The sequence below is a fragment of the Necator americanus genome, chromosome V, assembly GCF_031761385.1.
Source record: "Necator americanus strain Aroian chromosome V, whole genome shotgun sequence".
Taxonomy (NCBI): domain Eukaryota; kingdom Metazoa; phylum Nematoda; class Chromadorea; order Rhabditida; family Ancylostomatidae; genus Necator; species Necator americanus.
Genome location: NC_087375.1, coordinates 32,384,535 through 32,402,433, shown reverse-complemented (window position 1 = coordinate 32,402,433; position 17,899 = coordinate 32,384,535). Strand labels below are relative to the sequence as shown.

General features: G+C 33.8%; 1 protein-coding gene across 2 annotated transcripts in view; it reads right to left on the bottom strand.

Annotated features, from left to right (window-relative positions):
• The window catches only part of RB195_015889 (uncharacterized protein), a gene marked incomplete at both ends in the record, with an annotated part of 16,521 nt that extends 6,912 nt beyond the window's left edge, over nucleotides 1–9,609 (bottom strand). Inside the window, 11 exons of one of the 2 annotated variants that reach the window (XM_064206812.1) lie at nucleotides 2,986–3,036; nucleotides 5,171–5,280; nucleotides 5,636–5,729; nucleotides 6,080–6,211; nucleotides 6,359–6,463; nucleotides 7,822–7,956; nucleotides 8,019–8,129; nucleotides 8,209–8,302; nucleotides 8,375–8,472; nucleotides 9,357–9,501; nucleotides 9,601–9,609. In XM_064206812.1, the coding sequence (XP_064062693.1) occupies nucleotides 2,986–3,036; nucleotides 5,171–5,280; nucleotides 5,636–5,729; nucleotides 6,080–6,211; nucleotides 6,359–6,463; nucleotides 7,822–7,956; nucleotides 8,019–8,129; nucleotides 8,209–8,302; nucleotides 8,375–8,472; nucleotides 9,357–9,501; nucleotides 9,601–9,609 (1,084 nt within the window). Of the gene's footprint in view, nucleotides 1–2,985; nucleotides 3,037–5,170; nucleotides 5,281–5,635; nucleotides 5,730–6,079; nucleotides 6,212–6,358; nucleotides 6,464–7,821; nucleotides 7,957–8,018; nucleotides 8,130–8,208; nucleotides 8,303–8,374; nucleotides 8,473–9,356; nucleotides 9,502–9,600 lie in introns of those variants that run through there. The other variant, XM_064206813.1, reaches the window with a different exon arrangement.
• Between the last annotated feature and the right edge of the window lie 8,290 nt (nucleotides 9,610–17,899).

Sequence of the window (17,899 nt, the reverse complement as noted above, 5' to 3'; positions counted from 1 at the left end):
AATATATTATTATACTATTATTATTACTATACTGTACTCTACAGTACACTTTCTGAGAGCATTTTTACGCGGTGACAACGCAGTACAATCATGTAATAATTGTCATGTCAAGCAAATATTGCATGAATTTTTCGATTTGCATTTTTCGATTTTCATGAAATTTATGACAAAATCATTTTATGAGATTTTTTTTTTGAAAAATGCAATAAAAGAAATTTTCGAAAATCCACAGAAATTTCAGAACTTCAGAAATTTACAATCTTTATCTTCTGCTAAAAAAAAACGAAATAAATTTTACTATTAAATTTTGCTATTATTCATTATTAGGAATTAATGTTTTAATTAATACAATTATAATTAAAATTTTAATTCAATTTTTATTTTAAGCTTCACACAACTCCACTTTAATTATGATGCTATTTTTTAATTAATTATATTACCATAGAATTCGTTGATATTATAATTACTATATTAATGAAATAATATTTTTTAATTACTATGCTTTTTTGTTATACTACTTTTTAGTACTTTATACTACTTACTACTTTTTTATTATAAAGTAAACAACAACACCAGTACATTTTACTACTATATTTTACCACTTTGATCCATCATCGCTATTTCTTTATATTCTTCTTATATATTATATATTATTCTATATTTCTTATATATTATATATTATTCTATATTTCTTACATATTATATCTTATATATTATTTCTTCTTGTATTATTTATTTAATATTTCCATAAAGTTAGGATTGGTTGTAAAATTCGTTCCTTTTTCGTAAAATAATATTATTAGTGTATTAATATAACTTTTTTATTACTACTACAAAGTAAACAATCCAGTAACAATCCAGTCGTCGCTAAAATTCCCTTAAGCTCTCGCTAATAATAACCGCGTTGCGCGGCTGACTCCATTGACAAATCGCGCGAATGCCGAATCCATTCACGTACGTGGTTCGGGCTAGAGCTCTTAACGGGCCAGTTTTTCTTTTTTAACGACCCTTCCGAGAACAACAAATCCGTGATGAGAAAGCTCCCACGCGGAATATCCTGCGGCGTTCTCGCTGGAAACGAATCCGGTGATTTTACTCCGTTTTGAACGTTAAAAACGTTAATTGAACGATTTATGTGCTGATTCTTATTAACATGGAACAGGTTATAGGTTAATAAGAGGAGCTAAGAAATTTTTTGTCGCAAGGGATTACGATATTATTTATCAGTCAGTATTTATTTATTATTTTATTTTTATTTTTTATTAATTTTTATTATTTATCAGTTTCTGAACTATAGGGCGTGAAGGATCGAAAATTTCGAAGAGAAAGCGAGAAGCAGTGATTTTACCTCTTTCAAAATCCCTCAAACATGACCTACCAACAGTTTCAAGGAAAAGAAAAAGAATTAATATCTAAAAATATTTTTCACTTGGATGTTTTTGTGCACTAAATTTAATAAATTAAATAATTAAGGAAATTAGAGCTAGTTACAGCTACGATTTTCTAATAATTGAATAATTTACTTGAACCTTAAAAAAATAACACTAATGTATTTTAGAATATACAAGTCCTTGTTGTTTCTTCTATTTTCTTTTACTGCGCTTCCAGGTACGCAAAAAATTATAGCTACAGTTTACGATAAAATATTATTGATCGCCACAAATTGATCTATTAGTGAAGGAAACAAGAAATCATAGTAAATATGTGTGGACAAACGCGATTCTATCGATTAGATCTAAAAATCATCAAATCGCTGAAAGTTTTTCTCTTCGTTTTTAGGGATTTTTTTCCGAGGACCTAATGGAATGTCTCAGGATCTCAGGATCATCAATACCTGAGTGGGGAAATTTCAGGAAAAAAGAAACAGTAGGTATCAGTGCAGATATAAGCAGTGCTCCATTACGTTACGTTACGTTTTTTTACGTTACGTTTTGAAGTAATTGGGCGGAGAACGTGATGTTAACTTCGTAGGAAATTAGCAAAATTATTCGTAGGGAACTTCGTAGGGAAAAAAATTCGGTAATTATGTTGATGTTTTTCTCTACAACATAACTGTGCACATAATGACTGTAGAAGCAGCTGGGAGTTGAAAGATATACGTAACTTTTATTGATAAAACCTAAATGTACTTATTTAAGAGTTCCTAAGTATTAGGTAGAACTATTTAAGTGATTCCTAACCGATTTATTTTGTAAATTTCTACTTTTTTTTTAATTTGGTTCAAATCAACTGCCGGCTATGTACTGATTTTGTGCGTTCACTGATTGCGCTGGTCGTTCGTTGAGTTCCGGACATCCGGGCTGGCTGAACATTCCGGAATCAGAACACCGAAAAAAGTGTATTCCGGTCGTCTGCTTCAGCAATAGCATGCGACATCGCAATCAGCTTGTTCTCGACGTGATTATGCCCTGCCAAAGAGCACATCTAACACAATTATCGTTTCCCCACGGCTGGGCACCATTAGGAAAATGTCTTTCATACGGGATTTTCTGAGTTTTTATCCACCATGAATGACATTTTCCTAATGGTGACAAAATCTGGTTCTAATATCTGCCGGAGGCCATGCTCTGGGATTACAAGAAAATGGGAGGAAAACTATCCAGAAAATAAAAAGTGAAATAAATTGACGTCACGTCCGAAACAGCCATGAAGCACATAAGAAAAGATTTATTAATACTAATAATTAATAGTTAGTATTAATAAATTCGTGGAAAGAAAAAACAGAACTCACCATTAAGGCATTGATTCCTATAGTACTTAATTTTAATCTATTAGTACTAATCACTCTTCTATTATTTTGGTGAAATATGGGAAGAAAAAATTTTCTGTCTAAACTAAATGCCCTAACCAAGAAAATCACTCTCTATCCTTATTGACTTCCTGAAATTTTTAAAATGCAAGGCCTTAAAAAATAAAAAGAGATTTTTTTAGTCCTTAGAACGAGTATAGCCCAATAAATTCGTGGAAAGAAAAAACAGAACTCACCATTAAGGCATTGATTCCTATAGTTCATGTCGAATTTGTCCCAGCAAACCTCTGAACGAGAGAAAATCATCGAGATATGTGTGAGTAGGTAGATTATTCGAAAATCAAGCGGTAGAGCGGTGAATAGGATTTGTAGAATCGCCGTAGCTGACCACAGTAAGGAATAAATTATATTGGACCCGTTTGTGTAGATAGATTTCTTCATAGAATAACTTCGTGTTGAATAGCTGGCGCTATCACGAAGTTTATTTTTCGCTGAGCAGCTCCGTGATGCGTTTTTTAGTCGACATATACTTCTTCGTGATGGTACGAGTGTTGTTGCGGTACTGGCGCTGGTTGATGAGGTGGTTGCTGGGCACTGAACCGGTGACAACATCTCATACTTAGGGTCGAGAATGTGGCCGAGGCGTGATGCTGACGCAGATATACAACAACACAGCATTCAGCCGCCTTTCGTGCATTGATTCGTCCTCTCTCCATGCGTTGTGGGAGGGCCAATCCCTCGAGAAATCCGCCATCGAGGTCGACCAGCCGGGGCTTTCGGTGGTGGCGGGCCGGGCCTAAGAACGCAAAAACTTTGCTGCCGCAGCGGCGATGGCGGCAACGCTCCGCCGTTGGGGGAAGGCGTCGCGCCGCTTCGATAACAACTTCGACGTCGACGAGGTTGCGTCAATAATGACGACTAAACATCTCGCAAACGATGTCAGAGTGAAGCACACCGGGGTGGTGGGTGGTCCTCCGCCGTCGTCGTCCGACCACCCACTCAAAACTTTCGTCACCAACAAATTAGTAGAGAATAAAAAATGGAAATGATAATTCGAAAAAGTATAATCTGAATAAATTTCTGGATAAATCCGCTAGGACCCAGGACTGCGCGAGAAGTTCTTTCCGCTGGACTAACTCTTAATGTCATAAGCAAATCATGGCATTTCTAACTTTTTATACAAATAATAGGTCTCCTAACAAAAAAACGCTCTAACATAACGATTGACATGACAGCTTTGACGGATCATTATTCCTTGAATCCCATGTGATTTAAGGAAGCCTCCTCCACATGCAAATAAACTTCCACTTTTCGAGACAACATCGTGGATACGGTTCGACGGGGGTGGATCGGTTTCGAGAACGAGGTCCCCGTCGTTTGCCACTGAGCCGAGAGTACAATACTGTCGCGTACAGACTTAAGTATAAACGACGGCATATATGTATTTCTGCAAATATCACTGACACACACCGCCGCTTTTTTTTTCTTAAATTATAATCATTTGAAAAAAGAGATTTACTACCGGAAACTTCTCATCGAGCTGCTTCTGAACACATGCTCTTTATTAATATTTAATTACAAAAATGCTATACAGCAGGAAAAAACCATTTACATTTGCAGTTGACTTTACTTTTCTTCTTAGAACTTACATCCACACTAAATCTAGACTTCAGAAATGATCAAATAAATAAATAAATAAATAATAAAAGAAATTAAATCATCCAAAAATAAGGGAATATTAATAGGTCACTACATATTTTTTGTTGAGCGACAGATAAATTTTAAAAAATTACAGGATTATTTTATATTTCAAGCATTTATTATTATATTATTATTTATATTTATTTCAAACAGCATTACGACTGAAAGAATTGTGTGAGATGCCAGTCTTTTAATGTTCCATGGAAAACGTGGAAAATGCTAGAAAAATTAGAAAAATTGTTGTTTTTGGTTTTTTGCTGCCATATAGCGTTTTTTAAAACTAATTTTGATAGGTAGCATGTTTTCAGAACACAGCTCGTCGACAACTATCTGGTAGTATTTTTCTTGCTGCTAAAAAAAATCATCGTTTGAGGAATTTTAGAGAAAAAAATCAATGGGACGTCTCCATGAACACACCGTCGTTTTTACAACGCTTGTGCAGATTTTTGTGATTTAGCTCAATCTTCTTATTCGAGTATTCAATAAATCCTCGGGATACGGTAGTGTACAACAGAAGTTACTGTAACAAAAAGAGAATGAACAAAAACCTCTTCGACTTCAACCGAATCGATCGTGTATTGAGATGTTTACCTGATAAATGACCCAAACATCCATACATAGATGTTCATAGTTTTTCTTTTTTTTTCTTCCGGACATTGCCAAGGAGAACATTGAGAAAAAACAATTGAATCTGGAGGGAGAAAATCTCATTTGACCTACCAGCTCTTGTGAGAATGCTTGTCTCCTCGCACATTTGCGCACAAGTCTCATAATCGGAGAAAATATTTCGTGAACGTCCTTTGCAACCATCGTACCAGAATGCTTGACAGCTATATAGAAGAAAAAAACACTATAAATTTAATTTTTTTCTAATTTTAACCACAAGAATATCGTTGTAGCCTACTTCTCAAATTTTACGAAATTTTATTCAATATTTTCGAAAGTATTGAGAAAGAGTAGAAATAGTAAGCATTTAACTTAATGGTTGTTTCTAAAATTTGATCATTAAGTTCTCTTCAATTTTTAAATCAAATTTTTTTCAAAACTCTTTTCTCTAACTGTTTTTTCTCCCTTCTTTCTGTGCCAGTCATTTTTATTTGGCAGACGTTGTTTACTAACGTGAACAGGGATTGATCTAGAAAATCGCTGGAGGTCAACAACTATTTTTCGCACCAAAAAACTCACGTTTTCGACTGATGATCCAGGAAAAAGTGTTGTCGCCAATTTTCCCCACCACATGTCTCCTGATATCCACGATCAAATTTATCCAGGCATGCATCTGAACAGAAACGAATAAATTTACTTGCAAAAAAATAAAGAAACGAACAAAAATCAAACAAAAAACAAAATTATCAGAGTAAAAATGTATGGAAATACTTGTAAGATGAATGATAGATGAACACACACAAAATGAAAAAATCGGTTGTTGGAATAAAAAAATATGTAAAAACACGAACGAGCTTTTTTATTTGATCTTCTATATTCGATCCATATGTTTTCGTGTAAGTGATCTACGATTGATCGGAGACAAAATAGCAGCTATTAATTTTTTCATTCTTTTATCTTCTTTTTTCCTCTTTTCCTCATTCCAAATCATCTATTTTATGCCCGCTAATAATTAGGTCGTACTTTTTGTTTGTGTACAATTGTATCCGTTCCCAGCGTATCCGGATAAACATGAGCAGATGAAAGAACCTTCACGATTCATGCATTCAGCATTTTTATCGCATACGTACGGTGATCGAAGGCATTCATTCACATCTGCAAAATAAATTATTGTATTTAATTTTATAAATATTTCTGAATGTAAAGGAACAATTAAAATTAATTTGCTTTGATTTTATATTTATGTGCATATATATTTATATTCGAATGGAAAAGAAAAGAGCCGGAAAAAAAACGCCGAACCTGTACAATTAAATCCATCGCCTTCAAAGCCTTCCTTACATTGACATATTCCATTTTCGCAAGTCGCATCCGGTGAACAATCCTTGCAATCCAACGAGGATCGACCTGTAGGTCAAAAATGTCCCCATAGATCTCGAGACTTTAACGTGAGCGCACAATTTCACTCTTGTGGCCGAGGCAAGGGACTGGTGCTCTTTTTTCAGTGGAGGTACAGTAATATAGACTTTATGCATTATTCACTACTTTTTTTGCTGTTACTTATTCTATTATTTATTTATTTTTATGTTTATTTGTTTTATGTATTTTATATTTTTATAATTTTTGAATATTTTTCCTTGCGAATCATAATTGTGTAATTTATGGAAATGTGCATTCATAGTGAATTATTTTGAAGCGTGATTCACCGGTAGATCACACGATCAATCGTGGTCACAAATCTACTAATGGGGATGCAGACTTCAGCGCGTAAATATGTAAGCACGTTGCGAAAAAAAGCACTTCTTTCAATTTTTTCCGGAAACATCTCGGATGAATTCACTTGTCATTTCAAAAAATTCACCAGTGTACTATTTATAATGTATGATGTGTTGCACTTTACTACTTTTTCAGCACGTTTTGGTTTTGTCCGAACGTCTCGATGTCTCCTTGGGGGTAAAAACGAGTTGCCAGGAAACGAGTAACGAGTAAATCGTGGAAGTGCTAGATTCAGAAATTCGAAGGATGTTCAAAAACATCATGGATTAAAGAGTTCAAAGAGTGCCGTGAGTTGTTCGAAGTTTCACTATTTTTTCTCCAAATTAGACAGAATCTTAATAGAATATTTTCCTCATTCCTGTGCTATTTTTTGATTATTTCAAACTTCAAGAAATCCGTTTCCAATCAATTAATAACCTAATAATTATCTGATGGTTCTATTTATAAATAACTTTTTTTTGTAAATTTCTAAATTCCAAGCTTCAAAATTATAGTTGATTTTATCCTAAAAATTCTAACCAGAATCAATTATTAATAATATCATGCATTATGCAGCGTCGCTCGTACACTCAAAAGTAAACGCATGGGTGGTACTTATGTTCACTTGGGCGACCGCAACGCGTGCGTGCGCATCATTACCACTGATTGTCCGAAAAGTGGGAAGGGACCCATTGGAATGTACTTGTATACATCTATTGTAGCCATTTAATGTAGTAATATTATAGAACGATTGGTAGAAATAATTGTAATATTAATATAATAATTTAATATATATTTATACTACCGTTTTTTCCAAGAGAATAATCGTAAACAGTGAAGCCTGGTGGTCCTGATTGGAAATTTCTTCCAATTTATTGACCCACACACGCGTAACGAAAAAGCGCTAACAGCACTAAAATGTCCCAGAAAAAAAAGCTAAGCAGAAAAATAAAATTTACAATTTTATCAGCCTATATTAATACTATAATATTACCAGTAATAATACTTACCCAAACCAACATACGTGCAATGCTTCCCGTCACCTCTATACGAGGCCATACATTCGCAATTATACGATCCTACAGTGTTACTGCACCATGCGTTTCTGTCGCAAGCCGCTTTATATCCACGACATTCGTCAATATCTGAAGAGAATACTGTAGCCGTCAGATAAGGTGTAAGCTTCCTTAACGCAATAGGAAACTACCTATACACTCTCCGTATTGATTTTTCTCGTAACCGATCCGACATTCGCAAGTGTAATTGAATTTACTGTGCGATTTACAGAACGATGTTCGTAGATCACAATGTTCACAGGCTTAAAATGCTTGGAACGTAGGATTCACAAAGAAATTTCGAGTAATTTCTAACAGAAGAAGAAAGAAGGTCCCACTAACCGATTTGTGGTGAAAGTCGCTCACCGCATACTTTATTGCACATATGAAGACTGTAGAATTTGTTGTCGTTACCGCCACAACCGTAGAAGAAGAACTAAAGGTGAATAGTCAGGAATTCTTATTCCATAAAGGCCCAGCAATGTTTGGAAATCATGGATCCGCTAACCTTTTCACAAACACCAGCGTCCGAATTAAAATAAAACCACCATTGTCCTTTACGTTCATCATTACAGTATCCCGGATCTGGTTCAAGGAGGCAAAGGTCTGGAATAAATTAAATAAATAAAAATAAAATAATATAAAATGATATAAAATATATAAATAATAAGATATAAAAATAATAATAAATAAAAATGAATAAAGCAGGGGCAAATAAGCTGTCTGATCCCCTCATAACCAGAAATTTTGTGCCCGTTCACGGAAATATCTCCAAAACCGATCAAAACAGCCATAAGTACGGTTATTGGAAGATTATCGTGGGATGGCCGGTGTCATTGCTGGAAAACACGTGTGGAGCCAGTGAGATTCCCATACTGAAATTAGTTGGCGAGGCGAGCAAAACTCTCAATTATCCAGAACTCTTAATTACCCCCAATTATGTCATTCTTGTAGTTCCTGTGGTTTTTTTGTTCCTTAAAATGTTCAAGTTCAAATTGCAACTCTCAGTTTTTTGTGAGATGCTAACGGTCCCAAGGATGTGTTGTAAGTAGCTAACGCCTACGTATCTGGAATTTTTTGAAGCGGTTCCCGGTAAGTTCGTTACTCTCAGGATGTAGTAAGGTGAGATAAGAGATAAAAGATTAAAGATTAAAATTTTAGAAAAGATAAAAGACAGTAAGGCCGCAGACAAAATTTCTGGCGGCAACAGTTTAGTTGGGAACGCCTTTCTCGTGAGAGTAGTAGGAGATGAAGGATGCCTCGTACGTCTTCTTCCATACGACGTCAACTACGAGGTGACTGCTTGCGTGAAGATCGCTCCACGCATGGTTCACGTGCCCCACGTACAGTCACCGGCAAACTCTTTCTTCCCGCCGACCGCGACGCTTGCCGCAACGCATCCTCCTCTGCTTGCCACGCACTTTTTTTGTCTTCACAGCGCATCGTCGCTGCTCGAGCAAGAGAATTCGTCGCCAACTATAATCGCTCACCTGGTACCGCCACGGGATTGAACAACTTGTAGCGACACATCTTTAGGCATTCATGTTTCGTATTGAACCTGTTCTTATTTCCCATACAACCACCGTAATGGAATTCTTTGCAGGACTCGTCCACTTCGTCCCAGAACCATTTTGTCTGGAAAATGGTGCTGATTAATTCAATGAGCAACGCAACGAGGGCGCCATACTAGAAAATGAGCATCAAGAAAGTTCTGGAAGGACAGAAGCTACATACTGCCGGCATTGGTTAGTTTTCTAGAATTATTGATCGTATTTTATTATTATGTTGTTTATTACTATGTTATTTGTCTGTTTTTATTATTAGTTTATTCATATTATTATTTTAATATGAATTATATATACAATTACACTATTATAATGAATAAATTTTATTTTATTTATTTTTACTATTTTTCTCTTACTTATTGACTTTGTTTCCAATTTTTTTTAAATTTTTAAACGACTAATTTGTAATGAACCTCTTGACTGAAATCAGCATACCAAGAAATTGACGACAAGGGGATCCTATCACGAAAAGATTAGGTACGAGACGTAGATTATAGCGAATATAATAGTGTTCACCCTGAATTCTTCCTAATCGTCCTGAAAAAAACGGCGTGGAAAATGGCTTGGAGTTCGATTTTTCCTACGATGCAAGTTACAACGCGTCATCTCAATGCGCGCGCAGCGTACGCGGGCGAGCAGTCGATGTTTAATGATGCTTCTCCGATGCCCTATACATGTAAAACCAATAAAAGGCTGCTGAGAAAAGTGGCGCGAAAAGTATGCGGTGGTGCCGTTATAAGGTGTCTTGTAGGAGCATTCGAACACTAATGCCGTTTCCCATGCTGTTTCCCGCGACAACAGGGAAAAATTGAGCGTAAATACGCTCGTACTCGTATTCTACACAGCTAATCCTACGTTTTATGGGGATATCCCGACCGCATCACTTTATCGATCTGACTATCGATCAAGCCCTTTAACTCGACCTTCGAAGAAATCGATTCGATGGGAATTTCGAAAATCAAAATTCCATCAAATTATATGTAGCTCTACAGTAATAGTATGTAATAGTAGTACAGTAACAGCTATTACAGTAATCTACATTTGATTTATTCGATAGAAGTTGTTCAAATTATCTGTCTATCTGTCAAATTATCTGTCTATCTTTCAATTTTCTGTCAATTTAATTATCTGTCAAATTATCAAACTATCAAATTATCTACAAAATTTCTATGACCTATAAGTCCAGAATATTCATTTTACTGTGAAAAAATTGGAAAAATTTCCAGTTTTCTCTTGCCTAGCGTCATTCATTTTTCCCCAAAATGAATACCGTACGACCCCATATGCGTGTGTGTCTTTTTGAATACCTCAATTCGTCATCACCTTTCGTCACTCATTCAACTTTTTTCCTGTCCTCCTACTTTCTTTTAAAATGCATGAGATCTTGTGTCATGTGACACGAAAAAAAAGCTGAAGAGAAGGTGGAATACTTGAGGGCGGCTGATCCTGAAATATGGTAGGGAAGTGCATGTATATTGGAATATATATTGATTTTTCACGGGTATCGAAGACGAATGTGAGGGGAAAATTATGAATTGGCATGGGAATTTAGCTTGTAATCTATGCAGGATCGACCATAGGTACTTATGCCCATCTGAGCGACTACGACGCATGCGCTACAACACAAACATTTCCTCCTCCTGCACTCTTCCCGCACTCTGTTCCACGCTAATCTGAGACGCGTAGCGGTCACCCGGATGAACATAAGTGAAGCCACCTGAGTACATACTTTTCTTTAGCATATTTTCTTTATTATATAATTTTTGCATGTAATGCCTTAATACCAGCGAGATACGCTTCGTACTCAAATCCGTACAAACAAATCAGACCTAATTTTTTTTTGTCTTTTCATAATTTACAATGTATAATGTAATAATAATAATAGTAATAATAATAATAATAACAATAATAATAATAATAATAATAATAATAATAATAATATAACATTGAAAAACAGTCAAGAATTTCTCGTTATCAGAATTTTACAGTACATTGGAATCCAACATCTACAACAGTTGTACAAGGAGCCTCTCCTAAACAAAATTTTATATAAATTAAGAAAAAAAACTGCTCTGTTTTCTGTTCTTTCTTTTCTTCGTTTTTATATTTTTATATTTTTTAATTTTTTTTATTTATACGTAGCTTAGGTCATAGTGGACAATCAGTGACAACAGAAAAAAAAGAAGCTTACCTGATAATATTGACAAGGACCTGGATCCACGGTTTCCTTACAGCGATCTTCAGGATCTGAATCTGGGAATAATATTTACTCCTCAGTATATATAAAAGTCTTAAATAAAGCTCAATAGTTTTCATTTCTCAAAAATCCTACAAGAATCCTCAGACGCATAGTACTCTACTCAATAAAAATAAGAACAAAACGTTTTTTTTAACTTTTTGGGTCTTTCATTTTTTTCTTGTTAAAAAGTTATTTTTTTTGTTATATCTTAGAAATTGTCGAAAATTTCTGAGCAGGAAATGTGCTGCAAATTTTGATCCTTGAACTGGTTTGAGTAAAACTTTAAGAGTTGTAGATGTTGAATTAAAAATTAATAGCCATTATTAATTTTAAGGAGGAATATTGAATTAAACCTTTGTGCTTTGAATATTATAATGTACATATGTTATAATTTAAATAATTTGTATAAATTTTCATACAGATAGAAGGCTGAAATTATTTCCTGAAAAAAGCTCACTTTTTACAAAAATCGGTTCTCCGGTGTGAGTAACGTGGATGAGAATCAGAAAAATTAAAGCCACAACTGAGCGCATCTCCGTAAATGATGTGCTGGATCTTCAGAACAGCGGCAAGTGAAGAAGTCGGGCAATAGTATTCGAAAATGCATGCGCTCGCGCTCATTCCCCGATCCGTTGGTGTCGTCGTCCTGCAACGATCGGAAATGTCACCACCACTACACATGCAAACATCCGGGGAAACATCAGGAGCAGCATGTTTTTTTTTGTCGTGATAGGATTTTTTTAAGCGACATGGAAAGGGAATTAAGTAATTTGAATCAAAAGGAGAAGACGATAAACTTTGTCACGATGAAAATTTTTCCACATGTGCTCCCAGTCGTTTTCTTAGCAGTGATTTTTATTTCCGAAAAAAAAAATCCAAAGAAAAACTGTCTAAATTCAAGAAACTTCAAAGAGAATTATGTCATTTGGATAATTTGGTAATTAAAAGGAATATATAAATATCATTGCGATAAATTTTCACAATAGCTTTCAGTCGTAAGCGCTTCAATTTCCAAATGTTGTATAGAATTACTTTTTAATGAGACATATATCCTAAAAATGTTTGATCTTTTCTTTTAATTTCCATTTTGCACGCCTCCACACACCACTGCAAGGAAAGGGAATTATGTAATTTGGATTAAAAAAAAGAAGATAATTTCAATTTTTTTCCTACACCACAGCTTTCACTCATTTTTTTAATGGTGATTTTTATTTCCAAACCAAAACGGTTCGAATTTCGTTCGGGATTAATTTATTTACATATACTCTAAAAAATTTTAATTTTTCCTATCAGCTTCGATTTTGCACGCCTCCAACACCATTCCAGGAAAACGGAATTATAAAACTTGGATTGGGAGAAAAAGAAGATAAATTTATTTGTGATGAAATTTTTCTGCGATAGCTTCTAGTCGTTTTCTTAGTAGTGATTATTATTTCCGAAATAAAGGAAAACTGTTCAAATTTTAGAAGTTGGGAAGCGAATTATGTAAGCAGGATTGGAAGAAGAAAATAAATTCAATTCTAATGAAGTTTCTCTACAATAACATTTTTCAGTCTTTTTCCTAATGTTTATTTTTATTTACGAATTGGATGTGTTAAAAATTACGTGTAAAATTACTTTTTCCAGGGACACACATCCTGAAAATTCTTGGTCGTTGCTTTCAATCTCGATCTTCCACTCCTCCACACACCACTTCACTTCATCTTCAATATTTCTCGTTTCCAATCCATCTTTTATCACCCCACGTAGATGAAATCAAAAAAAAATCAAATCAATTTCCAGAAAATATTTATTAATTTACGGCAGTACATGTGAATGAAAATAAATTTACGGCTGTAAATATGAGTGAAATATAAATATAAATGAGAGAAGAGGACAGATTTTTAGAAAATTGAAGAGAAAAAAGTGTCTGAAAATAGTTGGAATTATGGAATAGGACTAAAAGAGTTACTGTGTTCTGTTCAGTTGAGGATCAGTTAATTCTTTTATATTTCAGAGGGACAAATTCGTTATACCAAGGGGAAGTAGCAAATAATTTGCGGCAAAATATGGTCAGAAAAATTGCCAAAAAAAAAGGGAAAAGAAAAAAGAAAAAAGAAAAAATAAGAATAGGTGAGTATGTGCGTATTTTTTTTCCAGAATGTCTGCGATTATTTTGTCCTTGTCACGGATACATATGTCTGGAGGGCATGTGGTGAGGTTTATTAGTCGAAAATGAGTCGAAAACAATCCTCACCCCTTTATATGCTGCCTTTTTTCTATAGTTTACCTAATTTCTAGTTCTCTAGAAATTTTTTCATCATCACGCGACACTTCTGGTGGATAAATATTTCCACCTGTAACTATCTATTGTTGGAATCTAGCTCTACATAGCGGATTATTCCGTGTTTTTTTATTTTTTCTTGACTCTTTTCTTTTTTTTATTTTCTCTTGACCTATGTCTTGTTTTTTGTTACTGAAATGATGATGATGTCACTGAAATGATAAATTCAGATATCTAACCGGTCATGTTACTGATTTTCATGAAAATCTGGTCTTCGAGTGAAAATCTTGAGGCAAATTTGACATTTCCGAAAAATTATTTCTGAGCTCTCTTCTTTTCTTTTGATTTCTTTTATAAATACAAATAAAAATATATAAAAAATGTATAAATACTACTGTATATATAAAAACACAAAATAATAAAATATATAATAAACATACATATAACGAGACGAAGATGTTGCTTTCTGCTTCGAACTATGGTTAAAGCTGATAGCTCAATAGCTAATAATCAATCAATATCAATAGCTAATAGCATAGAACTGGGGAAGAGAAAGAACTAAAATAATTAACAATTTTTTAACGCTGACGTTCATGAAATTCTACTGAGAGAGGTTTGCTATATAGGATATTAAATTATAATTGTAAATATTAAGGTGTAATTTGCTATAAATCTTTAATTTTGAAAAATTTTAATTGTTCCTTTGCTTTTTGTACTGTAGAACTTTGATCACGAAGAATTCTTGACTATTTCTTCGTTTTTTTTCGTATAAACGATCCAGGGATACAGAATTCAGTTAGCTTTTCAGTTTCAAGAATTTTACAATAGTCATACGACTAGAAATACTGGAATAATTAGGTGGAATAGTTTAAACAAACATTTCTCCTCGTCAGTCAACGAGATTTAGGTAGTTTTCAGTAACTTACTGCTATAGAAAATTTTTTTACTTGTTTGTTTGTTTGAAAATTAGGAAAAAAGGAAAGACTCCTTAAAAAAAACCTTCCCGTGAGTTCACCTTTTTTCGAATCAGAAGACTTTTTGCTATTACCTTATTCAGTTAACTATCCAATTAAACTATGACCGTAAGCAAAAAATCGAATCGGTCCTTTAGTGAAAATTTTGAAATGTATATAAATAAGTAATGAATAATAAAGGGTAATAGTTACTAAACCTTTGATTTCTGATTTCTTTTTTTTTTTTTTGGAAAGAAAGAGGGGAAAAATTGTTGCTTTTGATTCTTGTCTTAAATTCTTAAATTTTTTTCTAATTAATTTTTTCTTTAAATTTCTTAGATTCTTAAAGTTGCTGTTTGCGTGTTAATGGGACCCAATCCCTCACATGTATTTCTCACGCGACAAAAGATATTCCTCAGTTCTCAGTCAGCTTTGGGGTGTCGATGGTCGAATTCCGATTAGGAGGGACATTCATTAGTTGTGTGGGCCGCATTCATGTGTCCATGGTCCCTACGTCTAATGAAACCGCTGCGGTCAATAGGGTCATATAACACCAACGAAGTGGTCCAGTCCGATAATGTGTGGTGATGAACGTCGATGGGGACGCGGTGGTCGATCCTCGTCCACGACAACAAAACACTTGTCAAAATCTATTTACACCTACTTCATCTCTTAATTGGCTAAGAATTCGATGGCAGATGGTTTCTTTTGAGGAAAATCCGGCTATATGCGTACATATGTGACCTCAACGGGACCTCAAGTTATTATTTATGCATTTATGTTTTCTAGCTGCACCCGACGAGCAAAATACTCGACGGAGACGATAAGTACTACGATCTAACTCGCTTTTATCAGTTTTTAGTTTTCACTTGTATGGAAGAGCTCGGAGATTTTTCGGCTGTAATCCTCGTAGATATCCACGAAATTAAGTTAATAAATAAATTAAATAAGTAAAATTTGTTATAAATTTGAGAGAAACGCCCGCAAAAGCGTTGATATATAAAATATATATTATTATATTATTATACTGTCATATTATTATATTACTACTTTATTGGATTACTATACCATTATATAACTATATTATTATTGTATTATTATATTATTATATTATATATATATATATATATTCGGTGTTTATTTTTTCTGCTGCTATGGACATGACTCGTGCTAGAAGTGAGCAATTTCAGCAATGAATGTTAATAGAGTAAACAAGTAAACAAATAAAATAAACAAAAAGAACTTTTCATAATTTTAGTCACATGATCTCCATAATTCATTCTCCGTATTCCCCTCAAAAATTCTGTACATGCTCTGTAGGTGCGTTTACAGTAGGATGCAACATTCCTGTCCAAATAATAAAAAGTGAATGAGAATCAACAAAATAGCAAACAACAGTAAATTGAATTAAAATTGGTTAAATTAAATTAAATTTTTTTAATATAAAATGTAAAATTAAGATACCGAAAATTGAAAATTAAACGATTAAAATGCCCAATTTTCAACAGTTTCCCTTGAATTGTCTTCTAAAGAAATTGTGTATTTTTCCCTTGAATTATTTTCTAAAGAAATTGTGTATTTACCTTAATAAGTCAGTTTTTTTACACAAAATATTTGTTTGACCTTTTATACCTCGATGTGTACATACATATATATTCGGTCCTAGATCCCTATATATGTACTACATATCCACAAAAACTTTTTTATTGCGCGATTTCCGCGTTATTCGAAAATTCCGTTTGCTTTCAAAAAACACATTTTGCAATTTATTTGCTATTTGTTCGATTTTTTCGACTACATGTCATTGAAAATCTACTGCTGCTTTCGTTACCCGAAGTTCCTTTTTTCTGAATTATTTAATTTATTCGATTGCTCCGTTGTTAGTGGAGTACATACTTCACCTTCCGGGATTTGCATTCAGGAGGTCATCCTTTCCAGAATCTTTAAATAATTCCAGCGATTTGAGTTGTCTGTGATTCGTGAAGCGTGGATCCGATCCGGAAAAGGTGGATACTTCCAATGCGGTCCGGCTCAAGTGAGTGTTCCTCGAAATAGGTGACCGTTGTTATTTTTTTTACAATTTATAAATTACTGCAGATCAAAAATCAATAATTGTCGACCTGTTAGCCTCCAAGCTTAGTCAGCTAAATTTTAGATTTTTTTATTTCTTTCAACTTATCTCGACTCTACTTGATAACCACTTATTTCTTTTTTTACACCCTTTAACGTTCTTTTTTTTCAAATTTATTTTTTCACCTAGAGAATCTTTTTCGCTTATGAGAGCTATCGGAATTCTATGCTCTTGATGAAAATGGAGGCTAAATGAGTGATGTTCTTATCGTATTTTTCTTGTCTTTTTCTCATCTTAGTTTCCTTAATTTAAATGTATTTTTTCAAATCAATGAACTTCTGTGAAACCTTTTTCACCGTTTCCAATACTCTGCTCAGAAATAGAAATAAATACGCAAGCAGGTAATGATTAATTGAGTGAGGAAAATTGTGCTTTTTTTACGATAATTTTCTTCTATATTCTACTTATATTCTTAACTTGGTTTGTACTTTTTTTTGTTTTCTTGCGCTGACTGAGGTTTCCACAGGACATTGAGATTATTCATAGGACATGAGTTATACAACATCGCTACTAACTCCCATCCTAAAATCCTTCGCAAAACGTCGGAATGCTTGGGTGTCAACAAAATTAAATTTTGGAAATAATATTCGAGAGCAAATGAGCACGTGATGTTAAATATACATAAAGAATTTAATTTTGACAAGTGTATGGTTTGAAAATGCTCTGAATAATTAAAATTTAAAAATTTAAATTTAAAAAAAATAAATTTAAATTTTAAAAAATAATTTTAAAAAAATTTAAAATTTTAAACGAATTTAAAAAAATATTCGGCCTAATTTTGAGAAATCAGCGCAAATCCTACGAACACTTTTTCCTTCCACGGATATGTATCCGCGGAGATATGAAAGTGATTAACGAAGGTTGGAGAAACTTTGCTTGTCC